Raw genomic sequence first — 21117 nt, 5'->3', positions numbered from 1 at the left:
CTCTGAAGGAAGATGCATTCAGCCCTTTGCTGGAGGGGAAGTTACCCTGGTGTATGGGGTTTTTTTGCTTTTCGGAGGTGGGAGGGAGCATCAGAAACCCTCTAAGAAGGGAAATGTAAGGAGAATTGGGTTCAGAGGGACAGTCCTTTTACACACCGTCAAATCGGAAGGGTCCCTGCAGTCCTGAATTTGCTTGAGAAGCCGTGAATGGTCCTCACGCTCTACCGTACAAGTGCCTTTTCTTTTCCTCTGGGGAGTTCAGATTAATGGGGTTCTGCCTTGCTGTTCTTTGTTCCAGGATTTAGAGAATCAGATGCATATAGCAGAACAGAGGAGGAGGACCTTGCTTAAAGACTTCCATGACACATAAGGCGGAAGGAGGTGATGGGGTGCAGGGGTGAGAGCAGCAAGCAAGGTGACGGTGTCTGCATCGTGACAAATGAGCACTGCCTGTGGGAGAACCCGGCCAAGGACAAAACCATCCCCTCCCCTTGCAAAACAGACATGTGCAAACGCCCCATCTTAGTCCCGTTCTGTTTTTTATTTTTCTGCTTTTCGTTTCTGCCAGGCTAGAGGCTGGAGTTCAGATTGACATCTTTCATGGGATGTTTCCTCCTACCCCAGATGGCTTTTGAGAGAGGGAATTTTTCTGAATGGCTGTTAATAGTATTAGATCATTACAATTTATGTAATTTTCAACGGTTGTACAATTATACAAACAAACCCTAGAATAACACACAACCCTTTTTAAAAATAAATTGGCAGTGGAGTGTTCTTCCTTAATAATCTGCTTGTAAATTTAATGGGCTTCTGCCCCATAATTCTTTTATGCACTGAGGGTTATGAAATAACCCAGCTAGAGTTCCCTTTCCTCTAACATGCGCTTTGTAGCACTGGCCTGTGGCTGCACGAGGAAAGTGGCTGGAGGTTAGAGGGTCGCTGCTGCGGTGTTGGCACCTTACAGCATCAATGGTGGCTGCATATCAGCACAATTATGTGTGGCATCTCTTCTCTCAGCAGTAGTTTGTGCTGCATGAACCAAAGCAAATGGAGGTGTTACAGGGCAGAGATCAGGTTAATATAGGAGATATGCCTAGAAGTAATTCAGATCTTTGCATTCAGTGAACTTAAGGTCTTCCATGTGGATTTTTGCTTTAGTTTGTTTTTAGGGATTTTCTGTGCTGCCAAAACTATGGTGTTTGGGAGACTGTGAGAACAGTTGTTCTAACGGTGTTAAATAGGCTTGGTCTTGTTAGGTAGAGCGGAACAAGCCATGTTACTTCAATGCATACAGCTTTGTAAAGACCAGTCATCCAAGGCGTGTAATAACATGATCGAACTACTTTGGTCTCATTTACCCAGGCAAGACTAAACCCCATTGCAAGTCAAGGGGGAACAGTAATGCATAATGTGATCCCTGACACGCGTCTTGGCAATGTAGACAGGCACTCAGAGAGAAGTGCTAGAGTTAACCTTGTACTGCTCTCTCAGAGCCTGCACCAAGCCAGACCGAAAGCTGACCAGTGGAGGTAATGTGCGTGTGTATATTGATATTAAAGCTGCTGGACCGTTATCATCAGTCTGATTATTGTCCGGGACTCTCAGAGCTTTTGTCTGGGTGTGTTTAATGCAAAATAGAAACAGTTTTTTTAAGTGACCTCCCCAATTCATCTTAACAAGGGAGTCCCTTCAAACCAGTGGCTTAAATGCAAACACTTTACTATGGTGGATGTACCAGGTACAGGTGCCTGTGTAACACATGGACTTGTGCATGCATCTGCTATACCTAGGCAAAAATGGAGTAGTTGAGTGTCCTGATCCGAGCAAATCCCCAATTCTAGGGTGAAAGTAGTGAAATCCCTTCCATGCCATTTTCATGAGGAATGCTGCCCTGACACATTCCTTACTAGGATACTCTTGTTTTCACCCTTTTTGACTTGACAGGATGAAAGACTGACTGGGAGTCTTCCTAATTCCTGCTTGACAAAATAAACTCACAGTGCTATGGAGCTACTCTCTTGGTTCCAAGAGAGACATGCACCATATGACTCTAGCACCCACTTCTGGGTGCTAGGTTTTAACCACGTGAAGGTGGGCGAAAAGAGAGGGCTATCAGTTTGAGAGGGTTACTTATTATATGAACTAATCATGTGGCCAGAGTTTGTATAGTGTACCCCACTGTGCAGAGTTAATGTGTATATAGTGCTTTAAAGATGTAAAGCGGAACGTACTAATGTACAATATGAACTGGTGTTCTAGTTAAGCTAGCTGCATTCAGGTGAAATTTGGTCTGTTTGTCAGAGAGGTATAGGGCAGTATCTTTTCGAATCCTAAATACTCAGCTTTGCTGCCAGATGGTGCCCTCTTCTCCCTGCTCACTTACATCACATAAGCATTCAGCTCTGAACCAGGATAAGCATATTTTGCTTAAACACAAAGTGTTTTAACATCCTCATTCCTGGAGCAGTGTAGATCAGATGGCAAGAACCAATCGCCAAATGGCCCTGAGAGCCGACTCGCAGTCCAGACTGCTCAGACACCTTGGTGATGAGCACTTTAGAAATCTGTACAAATACAGACTGCTTTGAAAGCCACCTCTCTCTTTGGAATTACACACAACTCAAGCTTTATCAACAGCTTTATTTTGTTTCTCCAAAACTCTTCCAGGAAGTAGGCTGTGAATTTCCTGGTTCCCATGAACAGATCCTGCTTCCACCCTCTGTGGGGAAAACAAGGCGGGATTGTGTCTTTGCAGTGTGAGCCCAAACAGGGCAATATCTGTGTGCTGTAGTATAGGAACAGTTAAAACTGTGGAGTGATCCCCATTTCCTGCTCATTCTGGCATCTGAAGAGGATAAGCTGCTGCTGTTTGAGAGGTGGGTGACTGATAGGAAAGAAATTAGTGTTCTTGAGATCAAAGATAAAGGGGCAAATTCTGTTATGTGAACACAGCCCCTTTCAAGTCATTGTGGTGGTCTGAGAATAGAAGTTGGATCAGGTTATTAACTCTAAAAAGATACAAATTTTCCCCCGCATCAATAACATCGCAATTTTGCAGTGTTTGTCCCTTCCTCTTTTTGCAGCTACTTGCTATCCCTAGGTCAGCCTGACCCCTCTCTCTCCATCTTTGCATCTGATACTCTTTATTTCAGCTTTGCTCACGCTAATGCACTGACTGACTCAGATCTCTAACAGTCATCAGGCTTCCCAGACAATTCAAAGTTTTCTACTGACAATATAAACTGCATGACTGCTGCTCCACACATGAATTGCTCACTGTACCAATGTGGGACAGGAACAGCAGGAGGTTTCTGTACTATAATTTCACATTCAAACTTTTAGACTTTTTAAGCAGGTGATAAATAGACCTTTATTTTTAAATGAGACTTGTTCTAGGGACTCCTTTTCTCACCTGCATCTGCTCAGTTGGATTGTTCTCCAGGATTTCAGGTAGCTGCTGCTGTGGGAGCTTTAGTATTATGGAGAGTGTTGCTGTTTCTTGGCTGCCTTGTTCTGTTGGCGAGGTCTTCTCCAAGAAACTGACACCACTCTTAGCTTTCTTTATAGGTATTGGAGGGGAAAGGGCAAAGGAAAATGCCCTTGAAATACTTCCCAGCGGTGGAGTGGTTTATTTGAAATAAATTGTGAATTTATCATTTTAAAGGTGTGTGTGCAGTGTCTTTATTCCATCAGCTTTTAGGTGAAAACCCTATACTTCAATGTTTTTTTAATTAAATGTTTCGAGCAGTGCGACATGGACTGTTAGAATCACATGAAGCAGCCAACAGCACAAATCATAATTTGAGTGCTACAGCTGTACTAAAATGTTGGTAGGGAGGAAGGTTTGGGGATTAAGGGACTTGGGAGATTCTGTTCCTGGCTGTGCCATTGATTTTGTGACGTTTTGGCAAAATCACTTCGTCTCTCTGCCTCCATTTCCCATCTGTAAAATGAGAAAATACTACCCTACTGCAAAGGATATTTTAGAAACAAAGTCTGGACTTTAAGGCTCTTGACCGCGATGATGAAGAGTGCCATAAAAACCATATAAAGCAATGTGAAAAGTCAAAGCACAGCTTTGGGTTTGATGTATTAAAATATTAGCATAAAGAAGGAAGAGAATAGGCACAGATTTGCTAAAGAATCATGCCACCTAGTATATGTAATTCCTGTTTTCTGAAAACACATACCTAAATTGGACAGAAAATTCAGCATCGTAAGATAGTGTCACCTTCTGGACAAACTCTTGTAAGTAACAAGCATGGGACTGTTGCATATTGGAGAAGTCAAAAAAGGGTATTCAGAATATGCAGTAATCTTATTCCCCTTTTTGCTGACTTTCTCTAAATGAAGAATATCCAATATCTTTTGTCTCATTAGTAGATATTCTGAAAATCAAACATACACTATTAACACTCAGCATTACCAAAGGTTTTGCTATATTGAACTATTATTGCAGGTAACTTATGTCATATAGTAGACAGCAGACTTCATTCAGATCACTAAAACTATCAAACTCCTTGAAGTTGAAATTAAAAAAAAAAAAAAATCTTACAATACAACTGAAAATCCCAGGTCACTTTTAAAAAAATACAAGCTTGCGAAGCTTGATGTCGATGCCGCTAATAAGCATTTCTAAAATATCTAGTCAACATAAAGCACATAGGAGTGAAGGCTTGTCTAGTTTTAAATAGTTCATGTTTTGGGAGACAAAAGGCTTAACTGCCCAAGAACCCAACCTGTAGCTCCTCTGGGAAATGCTCAGTTCAGGTGGCCTTCATGCTCTGGACAGAAATCTAGTCAGGTCAGGCTATAACTCGTCGGTAATTTTCACGCTGCAGCTCTGTGCTGTGCCAGCTGGAGCTGTTGAGCACTTTGCCGACTGGGCAGAATTTGAGTGCCTTGTTTGTAAATGGGAGGGGAAAGAGGGGGAGCGTTTTTTAGATTTTTACTTATTTGAATGCCCAGTTCAATGGAACTGGGGTGTGTGTGTGTAAATTTTTTTAATTTAAAATCACCGAGGAGTGGCAGTGTGAGGGGGAGTCTGACCGCCATTTAATGACAGCAGTCTGAGGCCGAGGGTTACCCCTTTATAGCTGTTAACGTGCGTTGTCAATGTGCCCCCCACACCAACCCAGCTGCTCACTCCGTGTTGAGGAGCAACTCCTGTGTCTTCCCGCTCCCTGCCCGGGCGGCCTGCATCTGCTGTCAAGTGCTCACCAACAGTGCTGTCAATTCCACAAAGCAGGAAGTCACCAGACAAACCCTGAAAAGTCGCTAGATGTAGCTGTTTAAGCACTCAAAAGGAGTCAAAAATGTCACTGAACAAAATTTCCACAGAATTCAACTAAGAATTTTTTTATATATATATACACACACACACGCCTATAGCCACAAAATCATTCACAAGCAGCTCAATAGTGTAAATAAAATCCATTCCATGCTCTTCTTACTACATTCTCTTACACAGCAGAAACAACTACAGCAGTATGCTGTCATCAGGAGGGTGCCCTCTGCTCCTTGTGCAGGGCACTCTGTAGGTGCCAGCCCAGGTTGGCTGGGGTTAGTTCACTTCAGCTGAGCCTCCCTTTCGTGCCAGCCTAGATTTGAGCCAACAGGTTAGTGAAAGGCAGAGCCCAGAGCCGGGGGGAGAGGGCATTCATCTGACTTGAGCTCGGCGCTGCAGGGAGCAAAGAAAATAGATGTAAAACCAAAAACCTGTTAGCCAGACCCCTTCTCTCTGCTTCCACTGTTTCATTTCTGAACAGCTAGGCAGCTAACCCCAGACCAAGCCAGGGGAAGGAGTAAAGGGGAACTGAAATCAAGCTAATTCCACCTTTGATCCTGTAGTGAGGGCTTCATCCCTAGAGGCAGGGGGCATTGGGGCACATGGTCCTGTCTTATCCCACCCTACCTCCCATCCATGCAGCTCTCCTTGCTGGCTAACCTGCCTCCCCCACCCTACCCCCTTCATCATCCGTCTTTCTCTGCATGACAGGGTGCGCTACCTGCTACGAAGCAGCGAGAAAGAACGTTTGGGTAAAAACAAGCCCTGGCTAACGTGCTGCGCTCTCCAACGTGGGCCTGGCTTTAGCGAAGTCTTTAATTAGCCTCCGCAACTCCTTTTCCTTGCCTGCAGCGTATAGCGACCTCAGCCCAAGCAGCCCTGGAATGCGATTCCTTCGGAGGACGTGCCCAGCTGGGGGGTAATGACACTGGCCCGGTGCCTAACAGAATGTAGCGGGGCGCCAGGGTGACAGGATGTCCCGATTTTATAGGGACAGTCCCGATTTGGGGTTTTTGTTCTTATATAGGCTCCTGTTATCCCCGCCCGCCGGCCTGACTTTTCACGTTTGCTGTCTGGCCGCCCTACCTTCCCAGCGAGTGCGAGGCCACCAGAGCCCGGCCGCCAGCAGGCGGGGTCGAACCTGGGGCCGCTGCCGCGTGAGGTAACAGCCGGCCGGCCCCGAGCCCAGGCTCGCGAACCCCGCTCCGGGCGCGGTCTCGGTGCCACGAGCGGGGGCAGCGTGCCCCCCGGGCGCTGTGTGGGACACCCAGGGGCTGGGCCTGAGGAGCAGGGCGGAGCGGCTGGCGACTGGGGCGAGGCGGGACGACTCTCCCCGCGACCGCTGCGCCGCGCCGCGCCAGCCGCACGATGTGTCGCGGGTCACGTCGACGCCTATTTTCTCCAAAAGGTCACTACATCTAACGACAACGTTGCTAAGGTGGCAACGGCCGGCCGGGGAGCCGGGGCAAAGAGCCGCCCTGCCCCCTATGCTCAATGGGGCTGACGGTGCACCGTGCCCTCAGTCAATTGGCCCCCTAAGGAAGATGGCCGCCGCCTTCCCCTGTTCGCAGTGGGCCTGAGGCCAGGCTACCCTCAGCAAAGATGGCCGCCGCCTTCCCCTGTTCGCAGTGGGCCTGAGGCCAAGCTACCCTCAGCAAAGATGGCCGCCCCTCCCCTTTTCGCAGTGGGCCTGAGCCCAGGCTACCCTCAGCAAAGATGGCCGCCGCCTTCCCCTGTTCGCAGTGGGCCTGAGGCCAGGCTACCCTCAGCAAAGATGGCCGCCACCTTCCCCTGTTCGCAGTGGGCCTGAGGCCAAGCTACCCTCAGCAAAGATGGCCGCCCCCTCCCCTGTTCGCAGTGGGCCTGAGGCCAGGCTACCCTCAGCAAAGATGGCCGCCACCTTCCCCTGTTCGCAGTGGGCCTGAGGCCAGGCTACCCTCAGCAAAGATGGCCACCGCCTTCCCCTGTTCGCAGTGGGCCTGAGGCCAAGCTACCCTCAGCAAAGATGGCCGCCCCTCCCCTTTTCGCAGTGGGCCTGAGGCCAGGCTACCCTCAGCAAAGATGGCCGCCGCCTTCCCCTGTTCGCAGTGGGCCTGAGGCCAAGCTACCCTCAGCAAAGATGGCCGCCGCCTTCCCCTGTTCGCAGTGGGCCTGAGGCCAGGCTACCCTCAGCAAAGATGGCCGCCGCCTTCCCCTGTTCGCAGTGGGCCTGAGGCCAAGCTACCCTCAGCAAAGATGGCCGCCCCCTCCCCTGTTCGCAGTGGGCCTGAGGCCAGGCTACCCTCAGCAAAGATGGCCGCCGCCTTCCCCTGTTCGCAGTGGGCCTGAGGCCAAGCTACCCTCAGCAAAGATGGCCGCTCTCGGGCCCGAGCCGTCTCTCCTGCCGCGCGGCTCCGACCTCCCTTTCTACCAGGTGTCCGGGACGCGCTGACGTCACGCAGTTCGTCCAGCCCCGCCCCTGTGCGGTCGCGATGGCCATTGGCCAGTCTCTTCAGCGTGACTCCTCTGTGCTGCGACGCACGTTCTCCCTCCTCGCATCCCCGGTGCGTGGTGACGACATCACGCTGCCGTCCCACCCCCTGCGGGCGGTTGCCGGGGTGACTGGGTGGGCGCTCGCGGGGCCGGGCGATGGCGGCGGCGGCGGCGGCGGCGGCGCGGGCGGAGGGGCCCCAGCTGCCCGGGCCCCCAGCGGGGCGGCCCCGGCAAGTCTGCTCCCGCCCCTACTTCGTGGTGCTCATGGTGTTCGCGCACCTCTACGTGCTCAACGTGCTGGGGCTGCTGCTCTTCGTGCACCTCAGCGCGGGGGACGGCCCGGGCCCCGGGCCCCCGCCCCCCAGCGAGCCGCCCGCCGCGCCCGGCCCCCGCGGGGCCGCCCTGCCCCGCCGCGAGGGCATCAAGGCAAGGAGCTGGCGCGGGCTGGCCGTGGCCGTATTGCCGGGGGCTGGCCCGGCCCGGTGAGGGGGGACATCAGCTCGGCCTGGCGCTCCGTGCCGTGGGCGCGCCCAGCCTGGGCGCCGGGATTCGCAGCCGGTCTCCGCTCAGGCGCGTGCGGGGCGGGAGGACTTGGCAACACACAATGCGGCCCGGGCTGGCCTGCCTCCGTCTGCGCTGGCGTGGTACAGATCGGCACGGCTCGGCTCGGCTCGCTGAAGTTTGGCCTGAGGTGATTTAGCGAGAAACAGTGTAGCGGGCTCGGAGTTTTGCCAGCTTGGTGCCATTCTCTTTTCAGTCTCCTTTCGGGGTACAGGTCATTCCTCTGATGTGTTCTTATTACTGCTCTTGATTTCTTACCAACTTCGGGGTAAATTGGGTCTCGCTATAAATGGGTGGCACTCCATTGATCTCAGTTCCACCTTAGCTGAATTTTTAACTCCTTTCAGCTGAGTTTAAACCAAGAACTAACCTGCCCAGACCCAGGGATGAGGGGCCCAGAATTGAATTCGGACATCCAGATGCAGTAGCACACGAACTGTATAGAAAGGGACTCCTGGCTGCCTGCTGTGTCTGTATAGATGCAGTCCAAAATTGCAGGCAGGCTTTTTTGGCATAGTGATTGTTGGATGCACAGTGGGGGGAAAAGTACTGAAAATTTGTGCCTGGAATGTAATCTGTTAATTCCTGCTGTTTTGTCCCCCAGGTTGGCCATAAGCAAAAGGTGGAGCTGGTCCCTAACAAAGTCCATTTCATGAGAACTCTCAGCTTGAAACCGCTTCTCTTTGGTAAGACGCACAGCCCCGCACAAGACCTGCTAACAGGGTGGCTGAAATCCCATTGATATTTTAATCCACACTGCAGTCTGGATATATTTGTGGCCATTATGGGCCCCAAGCCAATAAAGAGAGAGCACTGGAGTTATGGTAATTCAGAATCTGGTTGGTAAAATTAAAAACACAGCTTTGTAAAAAGGAGAAACTTCTGCAGTAAATCATGAAACTGGAGTTTGTGTCCTCGTAGATGCTATTCATGTGGTGTGAAATGATGTCTGAATTCTTTATGTTAAGTGGTAGCTTCAGAAGGAATAGTGAGGTGGCTTATGGGTGAGAACCACTGTCCATGGTAGAAGGTTTTGTGCCTTTCATTGCATATGTCTTTACTGCAGAGTTAATTTGAGTTATCTACCTTCCAGTTACTGCTCTCTAGTTAGCCTAGCTCCAGTGAGAGCAATCATACTGTGAAATAACACTTGAGTTGCTGTTTGCACACTGCCACTGCACTTGCTGTGTGTGTCCCTTCTGTGTACCCAGCCCATGGTTCTTTGCACTTCTGTAAGATGAAATGCTGTGTAAATGCTTTCCCAGTGAATTGTGTGAGAACTTTTCATTCCTTTCTGGGCATGCTGGGGGAATTGTGGGACGACATTAGAAGCAAGGTGGTCATTTAGCAAGTTGCTGAATTGGACTAACACAAGCTTAGCTTATATCTTTTCTCAGGCTAGCCAATGCGACTTAAAAGCACCAGTGCACGCAAGTTAAAGACTGGTGTGTGTGTGTGGACAGGACTCAAGTTAGGCACAACACTCGAGTTATAACTTGAGTTAATTTTGCGGTGAGGACAAAATCTCTGAAGCATCAAGGGGTTGGTAACTACTACCTGACTAGTAGATTAAGGGTCTCTGCTCAGGTGAGTTAGAGAAAATTGAGATCTGTTACTTAGTTGATGTTCCCCAGGAGACAGAGCATGACTGTTCCCTTTTATGTGCTTTTTCTTAGATGGTATATAAATGTGATAGCTTATGTATCCCCTTTTAACATTGTTAGCAGCCCAATGCAATAAAAACAGGCCTGTGTGAATTCCGAAGGCTGCCAAAGGCAAACTGGCAACTGGATTTCTGCCATCCTGCTTTGATTGTAGCTCTTCTGATTACTCCCACAGGGCATATGGAAGTGAGTGATAATGACATTATAAAATGTATAGCTCTTCTCTCCTGCCTTTAGGAAATGGATTATTCAGACATATTTTTCAGATCTTTATTAAGATTTACTTATTAAGGCAGAGAGAATCAGTTCAAATTTTTGAGCTGCTTACCAGTTCTTTTGTTTTTATTTTTTAGTATAATTTGAAGAATAAGTGAATTGATCTGATTTCCATAAAATGTAGGAAACTGATTTAAGAAAAAAGGCAACTATCTCAACTTGCCTTCTTACCTCCTAATCTCTGGAGAATCAATGTACAAACCAGCTCACGCTGCTTCCCGCAGTCCCCATTGCCCTGGAACAGTGAACCATGGCCAGCGGGAGCTGCGATCGGCTGAATTTGCGGATGCTGCAGGTAAACAAACTGTCCCGGCCCACCACCGGATTTCCCTGACAGGCCGCATGCCAAAGATTGCCAATCCCTGGTTTAGTATATTGAAAAGGTGTGAATGACTCTTACTGGCACAATTGTGTACAAGTTCTTGTTTGTCCAGGTGGAGAGAAACTGTTTCCAGCATAGGTATGAACAAAACAGGGACACTAAATTCTTTATGGCACTTTCACCATTGTTGTGTGATATGAATAAGAAAAAAAGGATCCTTGTGGTTCATGTTGCCTGATTCAAAGTGAAAGCTCAGAAAAAACCCAGACATGCTTCTTATTTAAATCCTTTTAATGCAACGAGCATATTCAAGAAACACACACGGCTCTGTCATTGATTCCTAAATACACAGTATTCATAACTTGTAAATTCCACAATAGTTTTCCTTCTGGCAGTGTGTAAAGACTGAAGTTTGGAACTGGTATCTTATAAAAGTCAACACACACAAAAAGCCTCAATATAATCACAGGAAACGCGGTATGAGGGGTCAGTTTGATTTTACTAATTAAGTTTCCCTTGGGGCCTCAGTTCTAACTTACTTACCCTTATTGATTTAATTTGCCGAACAGAGCTGATCCTGGCCTTCAAGAAAGTTGCTGTAGTTGACAAAAAAACAGACTTATGGCATAGTAGACTCACAACTTTATTAATCCATCTTAATACCTCTCTTCTGGATTCTGGAGGTAGGCCTTGTTTTCTGATCCTGTTATCTGGAAATGCATCGCTCCTGGAACAGTGCTTGATGTCTAGCACTTTACGGCCTTATACAGCTTGTACTGCTTTGTCCTCTGATAAGGAGTTCTTATTTAGGAACTTCAGCTCACAGACAGCTCTTATCACCCCACTGAGCCTCCCAGGACCCCTTGTTGACTTTAAAAGACCACTAAGGTATTCTCTATCCACAAGTTGTTTCAAGTTAACAAAACTGGTTTAAAAATTGATGTAGTGAAGTTGGAACAGCTCCACTGTGTTGATACACTTCAATCTGATGATGAGCATCTCTTTCATCAATAAGAAATCAACATTGTGTGTAGACAAAACAGAGGCTCTAGCTCTAAAGGACTTTTCAAGTTAATTAATTCAAAGGCTTTTATATTTATCAAAATGTTTTGCAGAGTTTGAGGACAAGTATAGAAGTGACTAGTCCACATATTCTGAATGCATTTGGGAAAGTGCAGTGCAACACTGATTTCAGGCAAAGGAGGCCATGTTAAAGACTTTTCATCGGCTTTGTTTTTGGGAGTGTGGCAAGGGCACTACTGGGAAATGGTTTTTTTTGTTTTTGTTTTTTTAATACTTAAACATTTAAAAATGACATAGAATCTCATCTGCCATTGAAACCAAGCTTATTATTTCATAGAACTAGGAAAGGTTCTTGCCGTGTTTGTTTTCCTCTTTATGAGAAACGCTAATAATCAAATAATCCTGTTGGTATCAAACAAGCACCAGACAGGGCTTTTTCAGTCTTTATAGCTTTATAGATTCTGTGATAATTTAAAGTGCAATCTGCTTTGAGGCAATTGTCATTTAAGAGACCACCTGGCAAGGAACTCTATGGTTTGGGCTCCAATTTGTAAGCCGAGGCAGGGAAATAAAAGCTTGCGGTCTCACTGTGTTTTTTAGATGTTCAACTTGGTACTGCACAACATTTAGATTAAAGAACTGGAATGATGTAAAATTAATATGGCACCCATTAAATGGATTAAAAACTGGCTTAACTGATAGTTCTCAACATGTAATTGTAAGCAGGGAATCGTGGAGTGGATGTTTTTCTAGTGGGGCCCCAGAGGGATCAGTTCTTGGCCCTACAGTATTTAACATTTATATCAATGTCCTGGAGGAAAACATAAAATCATCACTGATAAAATTTACAGATGACACAAAAATTGTGGGAGTGGTAAATAATGAAGAGGACAGGTCACTAGTACAGAGCAATCTGGGTCACTTGGTAAGCTGGGTGCAAGCAAACTGTGTGTTTTAATATAACAAAATGTAAATGTGTACATCGAGAAACATAGAATGCAGGGCATGTTTACAGGATGGGAGGCTGAAAAAAGATTTGGGGGTTATGGTGGATAATCAGCTGAACATGAGTTCCCAGTGCAATGCTGTGGTCAGAAGGGCTAATGTGTAAAGAGGGGTATCTCAAGTAGGAGTAGAGAGGTTATTTTACCTCTGAATTTGACACTGATGTGACCGCTGCTTGAATGCTGTGTCCAGTTCTGATGTCCACAATTCAAGAAGGATGCTGATAAATCGGGGAGGGTTTAGAGCAGAGCAGTGAAAATAATTAAAGGATTAGACAATCTGCCTTATAGGGAATGAATATTTAATAATGGGCTCTTCAGTCCAGCAGAGAGAGCTAACACAGTGTAATGGATGGAAGATGAAGCTAGACAAATTCAAACTAAAAATATGGTGTAAATTTTCAGTAGTCAGGGTCATTAAACATTGGAACAGTTTACCAAAGGGTGTGGTGGATCACTGGCAATTTTGAATTAAGGTTGGATATTTTTCAAAGAGATCTGCTCTAGGAATTATTTTGGTGACATTCTGTGGCCTTTGTCATACAGGAGGTCAGACTAGGTGATCACAGTGGTTCCTTCTTTCTGTCCTTAGACTCTATGAATCTATAAAAATACTCTGTGCCTCAGTAGTCCAGAAGTTAAATTTGCACAAATATCGGGATGTGGCCAATTTCCCCAACTGAATTTGAAGAAGGAAAGTCCTGCGGGGGGCCGCAAGCCTCTCCTCAGGTACTGCCAGAGATAAAGAGAAAATCTGATTGCCAATTAATGAAACACTTTCAGAGCACTTAGACCGACAATGGTATCTGTAATGCACCTCTCTCCAAACAAATGTTCCATGTATCTCCCCTTGGATGATCGTTAAAGTAAATGACTGATGATCAAGAAACAAAACAAACCTCACATTGTAGGTAAACATGTCAATTGTCACTGTACAAGGAAGACCCATTTACCCCCAAAGCTTTTCTTTGCTTCCCTATTTCAATCCTGTGTTTACTGTATTTGCTCTAGTCTAGGAATACCTCCATACATATTTACTTTCACCAGGAATTCTGGAAAAGCAACACCTGTCTGGAAAGCAGGAGAACCATACCTGTCCTTGAAGATGACTGCTGTAAGTGCTTCTTTTGATATAGGGGATCTGCAAAGGATTTTAGAAAAATGCTCCTGTTGCCATTTTTGACTCTTTTAGATAAAGAAAGAAGGCATGGAGGGAAATATTTAAAGATTTTTTTCCCCCTGCTTTGTTTATCATTGAGTCTGATCTTCCCAGGTTTTGACAGGGGACTTCTCAAATGGTCTCAGACTGTACATCACTGAAGGGGTGTGTATTGAATCTTGAACAGAGACACCCTTTCTCCAAAATGCATGCTAGTCACTGGAATTAAGTGGGTGCTACCAAAAAGACTTTTAAACAGTCTGACTAAAAATCCCTTCGTCTCCCAGTTGTTCAGCTTTCTGTCCTGACTCTTGGGAAATCCTCACTTCACTAGTTCTTCAGTCACCAGGGTCTTCCTAGGTAGACTGATTTTTTTTTTATTTTTTTTTTAATTCCCTTAGTGAATTAACCCTTTTGGGCGACCTTTTCCTAGCAGAAAGTAAAAAGGGCAGAATTCCAACATTTTCCTTTGCAGATCTCCTTTAAAACTTTAGCCATTACATAGGCAGCCCTGTGGCGTAGTTGCAAGTGGTGAATACAGCTGCTGGCCGCATGTCTCACCAAGCAAGGTGATCTGTGTGTGGAAATGTCTTTGTAATATCTCTGGGCCCACAGCAAGCTTGCACTTATGCAAAGTCTGTGTTTCAGGGACAAACCACAGGACTGAAATTACTACCTCGTTTCAGTGTGAAGGGAACAGACAAGAATAGCTACTAGGTATCTCCTCCTGTCCAGTCTAAGCTGAGGACTTCAATTCACTTATTCCTGCTACTACACAAGCTTGCCACATCTATTAGAAACTGGGTTTCCAGTGCAGTAGGAGATAAAGAAGAACACAGCATGTTTGTGTCTTTCCATTTCTTGGAGCAACAGGTGACTCCCTAAGCTCTTAATTAATTAACATGTTGTACAGCAATCCCTTAGTGAAATGCTCTGTAGTATGGCCTCTAGACCTTGGCTATTGACTACACTGAATCCCACTAAAAGATAGCCATTGTACCGACCCACATCCCCAAAGCCCTGGTTGTCATGGATCGTTTTCTAGGTACAGGGAGGGGAGCAATTTCCTATGAGTGGAGCAGAGATTTCTGAAATCTCCTGCCAGACTATGCTCGGCACCGGTGGTGTTTCCATCGCCGCACAGCCTGCTGCAGGTTCCTATTCTTCTTGTGCCATGCATAGGCCTTGTTTACGACCACCTTGTCATTCTGCACCTCTCCACTGATGACATAGACTCCTGTGTGTGTACCTCTCATGATGTTGCGAACACAGGTGGCATCTAGGTCTAGCCAGTGCTGCAGTCTTGGATGGATTTCCGCCCGGAGGAGGGGGCCATGCTTCAAAACCTCCAGCTTGGAATCCATGTCAAAAGCAGAGATGGTGGAGGTCATGTTCTTCCTGGAGATTCTAATTTTCACAGCTGGAAGAAGCAAATATGAAACAGTTACCTATTGTTATTACCCACCTGATTTATGTTCATTCCCTTTGGGATTTCTTTACTGCTGGTGGTTAACTACCTCACTCCCACTTCTGCTGGCAACATACAGAACTTTTCCATTTTGAATGTAATAAGTGTCATAGATGTTTCCCTGACTCAGTGATGTCCCAGCCAAATCGGAGGAGGTTGCGCTCAACTTGTAATCCTCCAAATCTGTGATTACAGCCTTTCTAGTGCCAGTAACTGTTCTCTTCACTTCCGCTCCCCTTTGAGTAGGGGGAAGGATGAGTGCTCATGAAGGAGGTTAATGCCACTGAATAGACAGAGGCACAGGGCAGGAAGTGGTTGTGCAGATGGCCTTGTGCATCTGTCCAGTGCACCTCAATCCTGCTCTGCACTCCCTTTGGTGTTCCAGTCTTAGCCTTTCTCTCAGCGCAGGGGCTGCAAGCACTAATATCCTTGTCAAAGTTGTCCAGGATTTAGCCATGAAGATTATGTGACTGAATGCTGTAGAACTTTGTGGAAATTAAAAGTTAAGCAAGCTGTTTGGCCCAACCCCACTACCTGCTCCAGTCTCTGGCCTCAGAGCAGAAACAGAGAATTGCTGGGATAACTGTGTTGGGGTTTGATGTGTGTAGGCTGGAGATGACCAAGTGTATCTGCCTTGATAGGAATCTGATTTGAACTCTGGCCTCCAAAGTGAACCACATGATTGGCTCTCGCAGCGTATGGGGGAATAGAACCAAAACCAATCAAAAATGCATAATGCAGGATGTTGGCCTTGGTGCAAGCTGTGAATTGTGGGCAAGTTGCCAGAGCAGCCCTGAGCAGTTTGGACACTTGACATTCAGCACATAGGTGAGGAATGAAAACTGTAAAGCTGGAGCCATACCTTTTCCAAGTCTTTCTTATAGCAAATAGAAGAGGCTTCCAGGGGATGCTGCTGTTTGGTTGGCTATCAGAGGGGAAGCAGCATCTGAGGTGGGAAGAAAAGGTATGTGTACTCACTGAAATCGTTGGCACAGAAGTTTTCCAGTATCTCCTTGGTGGTTCTGGCTTCCTCGAGCTCACAGTCCCTACAGCTGGCTCGGGGCACTGCTGCAACAGAGACCGAGTTATAGCATTCTTCTTGAAGCTTTTCCAAAAGCTCCTTGATGTGCCATTGAGAGCCTGGGAGATTCAAGTGCTCTAACAGGCCCAGCAACAACAGTGACACTGCCAGCTTCCACCATCAGTGTGCTGCCCCTCTGAACTGGAGCAGCTCACTGGAGGGTTGAGATGAAGTGCAGCCTCTGACTCATTCGCGTCTTGGGCTTTGTGTGTAGACTGTCAAGGAGGGAAATGATAGGATCTTTGCCTACACGCGTCCCTGTGTTACTGCCACTTGCCCAGAGCTGGAGTAGGTGGGTGCTGTGGTTGGAACACTCACTCCTAACACCAGTGGCAGCAGCAGTGAGAAATTACGGAAGGAAAAATCATCTCCCCACTTGTTTGGACTGTGTCCACCATTGTCTGCGTTTGCCTTGGTGTTTTCTCCACTCATCCATTATTTTCCTCTGTGCTTTGCTTATGCTCAGCTTTGCCATTCCCTTCTGTCACGGCTCATGGCATCTCAGGGTATGTGTTCACCACAAACAAGCAAAGGTTCGTTCTTAACTCATTAGCTAACTTGGCTTAAAACAGCAATGAAGACCCAGCAGCTCTGCTTCCAACTGGGTTAGGGGGTTAGTGCTCAAGTTCAATCCCAGGCTCCCCTGGAGGCTTTAACTCAAGCTGCTAACCCGAGGTAAAAGCCATGTCCAAGGTAGCTAACCTGAGTTAAGGACACTTTTTTGGGGGGGGCGTACCGAAGACTTACCCTAGCTTCCAGCTGGAAGCTAGGCTGGGTCAGTCAGTGGGCAGCTGCTTTTGAAGGCAATATAAATGCTATTTGTTGTATGGGCCGGGAAGGATGGATGTCTATTTGGCAGACATATCTAGCTGTTTTCCCCCCTTCTGAAATTAAAGCACATCACTTCTGTGCTCTGCTCAGGGTCTTCCAGAGTCTGTTTTCAGCCCCAGGTGCCCAGCACCAGCGAATAATTCAACTGCCTGAGGGTCATTCAGAAGGGAGAGCAGGGTATAGCGCTGCTAGAAGTGCAGGCGGAGTTTGTCTAGCCTAGAGCTTCACGTCTTCTCGTAAGTCACGTTCGCAGACACCACTGTCGGTACTAATGTAGACGCTCCACGAACCCTGTGGCCTGGAACAAATGTGTGTGGAATGTCTAGATGAGCCTTTACACTTGTGGTCACCTAACAGCAGCTACAGTAGGGGCCAACCCTTAGTGAGTGAGATTGGTTCTTCAGATGTGTGGTAGAACTGTCTTGTTATGCACTTGTTCTGGAAATGCTGGCAACACCAGCAGCCCAGCTAAAGGAGCACAACATGGGAAGGGTGGTGCTGGGGAGGATTTCTCCTTAAATTTTTACTTCAAAGCTGTTTGAATGTTGCTTCACACCCACTGGCCAAGAGAGGAGCTTGTGCCCTTTTTAGCTGTTTTCTGATGTACAAAGGCGGCCTGAATGGTTTTTCTTTAATATTGAGAATATTGAGCTGAACATCATTGGCTTTGCTGGACGATCTTGAGGCTATCTGAGCGTGTGTAGCATTAACTCTCATGCCTTGCTTGGAGGGGCAGGCATATTAAATCTATAACAAAGTCCTCCTTTCTCCAAAATGTTAAATAGTGATTGAAATTGAACAGGTTTTAACAGAAATAAAACCGCAGACTTCTAAATAGTCTGACTAAAAATTCTTCCCCCTCCTAGCTGCTGCTCTGTTTTGTCTCATTTCCTCAGTTCTCCAGTCACCACAGAATTCTCCTGGGTGCACAAAACCAGCATTTCTGTTGTACAAAAGCCTAGCAGAATTAAGAGGTCATTTTAAAAAGAAAAGCCCAAACATGGCACAGGCCCCTGTTTTTGCTTTGCAGTGCACCTTTAAATGTTATCTATGGCAAAGTGGGTTAGAAAAATGCCTTACTTCTCCTGCTCGAAGTGGTTTCATCAGTGATTGTTGAAATGCATAAGTTGTGATCTGCAGGGAACTTGTTGCAGTTCAGGATTTCAGGCCATGGGTAGCCATAGCAAGCCATGATTGGAGCACAGCTGTTCCTAACAGCTTCACAGAGGCTGTGGCAGGGGTAGATGAACCTAGTGAGAGAAACGGGACTGTGCTGAGTCTCAAGCTTTTCCCTGCAAGCACAAGTGAAGGGTTAACTGTTCCAGAGCAAGCTCAAACCACCAGCCTTCCTAAATTAACAGCAGTATGTTGTACCTTGGAATGACATACATATTCCCTACAGTAGCTTTAGTTTGCAGGAGGCAGAATACAACAATTACGGTCCCAGAGGTTTTCTCTAGGAAGGAAATATTGGAGTACTTTGTCTCAAAAATTGGTACTGATTTTCCAGAAACCATTAGTAAAGTGTCTGTACCGCTGTTTTAAATTGGGATTGGCCTTGCCTCCACAGGTTTGCATGTTAATAGTGCTGTAGCAGTTTTGACATACGCTGTGAATATGCACATTTTGAAACCAAATAATAAACGTTTGAGTGTTTGACACAAATGGGAGAGAATAGAATAGGATGAAATTATGGGCCGAGAGCCGTTCCCTTCTCCTTGTGAAGGGTGTTGCCACGGCCACCCATCTTCCCAAGGTGAAAGTGCTTGCTCTAGTGATGCAGCTGCTGCTTGTGTTTCTGTTCTGTTCTAACCAGGTCCCTGGAGCTCCTAAATTGCTCTGCAGTTCGTTGCCAAGCCACCACAAAAAACAGGATTTGTCCTTTGTAAGAACCCCTAGGTGCTGGAGTGTGTGTGTGGGGGGGTGTTGTGTAAGGAGAGGTTACTGGTAGTGACGCAGGAGCAGGATTATTTGGTTCTGCACAAGAGGAGTGGGAGACAAGGATCTTTATAGGTAAAGTTACTGGAAACCTGAAGTAGGAGAGAGGAGTTACTGTGTGCAGCACAGGGGAAATTCACTGTGTGCAACTGTGCAAGAAACTGGACTCCAGATGAGCCCATGTGCCATGTCTGAGAGACAAGTGGAGGGGGAGAAACACAAAGGGGGCCAACACCTAGAACAGGAGAGCAAAGAATTTAGAAGCAGGAATACAAGGGTTGCTGGTGGTGGGAGGCAAGGAGAGGAGCGAATTACTGTGTTGATATTTCAGGGATGGCCAGCCTCTGCGTGGAAGCGAAGAGAAGATGGGGGTTTTTTGCACACTATACAGAAGCTGGAGCATTGGGTGAAGACCAGCATGGTCTGCAGGTAGAAAACCACCAGTGGGTTTTCTGAAGTAATTACAGTTAGAAAAGTGTGTGAGTTATAAGGCAACTGATCTTCAAATTAAATTCAAAACCAAGGACACATTTCAGTTGTCTGGCAGGATTTTTATTTCCCCTCAGAAATGCCCCCAGGTAGAGGGGGGGAAACCCCTAGTGAGTCATCTCATTCGTCCCCCTGCCCATGCCACACTCTTCCTTACAATACTTTGGTGCTTTGTCCATTCTAGTTCTAAATTACTTTAGCAATTGAGTTTCCCAGCCCGTCTCAGGAGACTGTTCTCCTATTAGGAAGCTTTATCCGACAGACCATGTTGAAATAACATATTTGAAATGCCTTACCTGTCCAAGCAGATAGGTGCAAAGAGTGAGCAGAGGAAGATCCTGGCATCTGGGTGGCACTCTCTGGCTAGCAAGGGCAGCCAACTAGAAGACTGCTGGATCACCTCTGCCATAGTCTCATGTTCCAGCAGGTTGGGGATGCGCATATCTGAATATCCAATGTCGTAGCATAAGGCCATACTTCTTGGAATGAGCATACACCTGGAGGAGCTCCTCAAGAAGTACCCGTAAACTCCTGAGAAGCCCCAGTTTAACAGACATATGAAGACAGCCAACAGCCACTGCATGCTCAGTGTAGGAAATCTGCAGTTTGCTGCGTTCATTCTTTCTTCGGACCGGTAGCTGTAAAACGTTCAGAGATCAGGTGAGAGATCTGCCTTTTGCCGTGCACTGTGAACTGACTTGCTCCTGACTGGGAGATGGTTTTTATAGCATGAAGCCACCTCTCTGCTAATCCAGTCTCATTAAATGCAACCCTCTCGGAGCTCTTGTTGGAAGACGATACCACGGTTTGTGTTTGCCTTGATTGTTTGGATTTTTGTAGGGGGCTTGGCTGAGATCAGCAGGTGTTGATGGGGACACACACTTTGGAACAGCTTGGGCCCCCCCCCCTCTCCCTCCCTCCCTCCCTCCCCCCGCTTGGAGCTCTCTGTTCAACACCATTATGCTGGCCCATCCTCTTCTCCGGATTAGTCATTATTTTAAAAATGCCAGTGTTTTCCTCCCTTTTGTTTTTGTGGAAAAGCAATCAAGTGTTGCCCCAAGTCAATTAGGAGCCATTTGTTTAGCTTGATCCATTGTTAAACAGGCAGTGGGGTGGGATGGCCCTGTGTTTGGAAGTTAACCATTTCAGGGAGGTTTCTCCCCAGTTGGGAAACTGTTTACACACAGGATTACCAGCATTTGATTGACAAACTTCATCTAGCAGTCTGTGCCATAGAAAGCTCATTCTAGTGAATATAAATTGTATTTTGGTATGAAATCCAGCTGCTGTAATTTAGGAGAGGTGGTTCCTTCTCTAGCTGGTAATTAAATTCCAAAACCTTTATTGTCATGTTATTTCAGTCCAGTTTAGGGACCTTAAAGTATTGGGGGTATTGCTTGTCAGTTTGCTCAGTTCTTAACTTGTTTCGCCACTAACTAGAAAGTGGCAAGTGGATGTTGCAGCTCTGCAGTATTTCTATGAAGAGGATTATGTGTGCTCCTGTCACAGGAAATTCTGGACACACATTGTGTTTTTTTGGGG

General features: G+C 46.7%; 3 protein-coding genes and 1 long non-coding RNA gene across 8 annotated transcripts in view; 2 read left to right on the top strand and 2 right to left on the bottom strand.

Annotated features, from left to right (window-relative positions):
- The window catches only part of ARIH2 (ariadne RBR E3 ubiquitin protein ligase 2), a 48198-nt gene extending 44535 nt beyond the window's left edge, over window positions 1-3663 (top strand). For all 3 annotated transcript variants that reach the window (XM_048859367.2, XM_048859370.2, XM_048859371.2), the window contains one exon: window positions 299-3663. In XM_048859367.2, coding sequence (XP_048715324.1) covers window positions 299-370 — 72 coding nt within the window. In that variant the 3' untranslated portion in view covers window positions 371-3663. The remainder of the gene's footprint in view (window positions 1-298) is intronic.
- Window positions 3664-5342: 1679 nt separating this feature from the next.
- LOC142072664 (uncharacterized) lies at window positions 5343-7638 on the bottom strand. Its single transcript, XR_012669172.1, has 2 exons — window positions 6374-7638; window positions 5343-5680 (listed from the first exon to the last, which is right to left on the bottom strand). It is a non-coding gene; the product is annotated as an uncharacterized LOC142072664 (long non-coding RNA).
- A 31-nt stretch (window positions 7639-7669) lies between these two features.
- Window positions 7670-21117, top strand: part of P4HTM (prolyl 4-hydroxylase, transmembrane) — a 28436-nt gene continuing 14988 nt past the window's right edge. The window contains exons 1-2 of one of the 3 annotated variants that reach the window (XM_048856411.2): window positions 7670-7830; window positions 8925-9006. In XM_048856411.2, coding sequence (XP_048712368.2) covers window positions 7759-7830; window positions 8925-9006 — 154 coding nt within the window. In that variant the 5' untranslated portion in view covers window positions 7670-7758. The other 2 variants (XM_048856410.2, XM_075130181.1) reach the window with 2 other exon arrangements.
- On the bottom strand, window positions 14875-20077 carry LOC125639416 (secreted frizzled-related protein 5). The gene is made up of 4 exons (XM_048856412.2): window positions 19872-20077; window positions 18229-18398; window positions 16215-16304; window positions 14875-15188 (listed from the first exon to the last, which is right to left on the bottom strand). The coding sequence occupies exons 1-4, from the start codon at window positions 20066-20068 to the stop codon at window positions 14875-14877; spliced, it is 771 nt and encodes a 256-aa protein (XP_048712369.2). The 5' UTR covers window positions 20069-20077.

This window comes from Caretta caretta, chromosome 7, assembly GCF_965140235.1.
Source record: "Caretta caretta isolate rCarCar2 chromosome 7, rCarCar1.hap1, whole genome shotgun sequence".
Lineage (NCBI taxonomy): Eukaryota > Metazoa > Chordata > Testudines > Cheloniidae > Caretta > Caretta caretta.
The sequence above is the reverse complement of the archived record's forward strand: the minus strand, read 5'-3'. Positions and strand labels throughout refer to the sequence as shown.

Coding starts and splice junctions, on each gene's coding strand:
- LOC125639416 (XM_048856412.2), bottom strand. CDS start 20,068: ATGCTCATTCCAAGAAGTATGGCCTTATGCTACGACATTGGATATTCA. Junction 18,399..19,871: donor GCACCTATCTGCTTGGACAG/GTAAGGCATTTC, acceptor TTCTCTCACTAG/GTTCATCTACCCCTGCCACA. Junction 16,305..18,228: donor AACCACTTCGAGCAGGAGAA/GTAAGGCATTTT, acceptor TCTCTGTTGCAG/CAGTGCCCCGAGCCAGCTGT.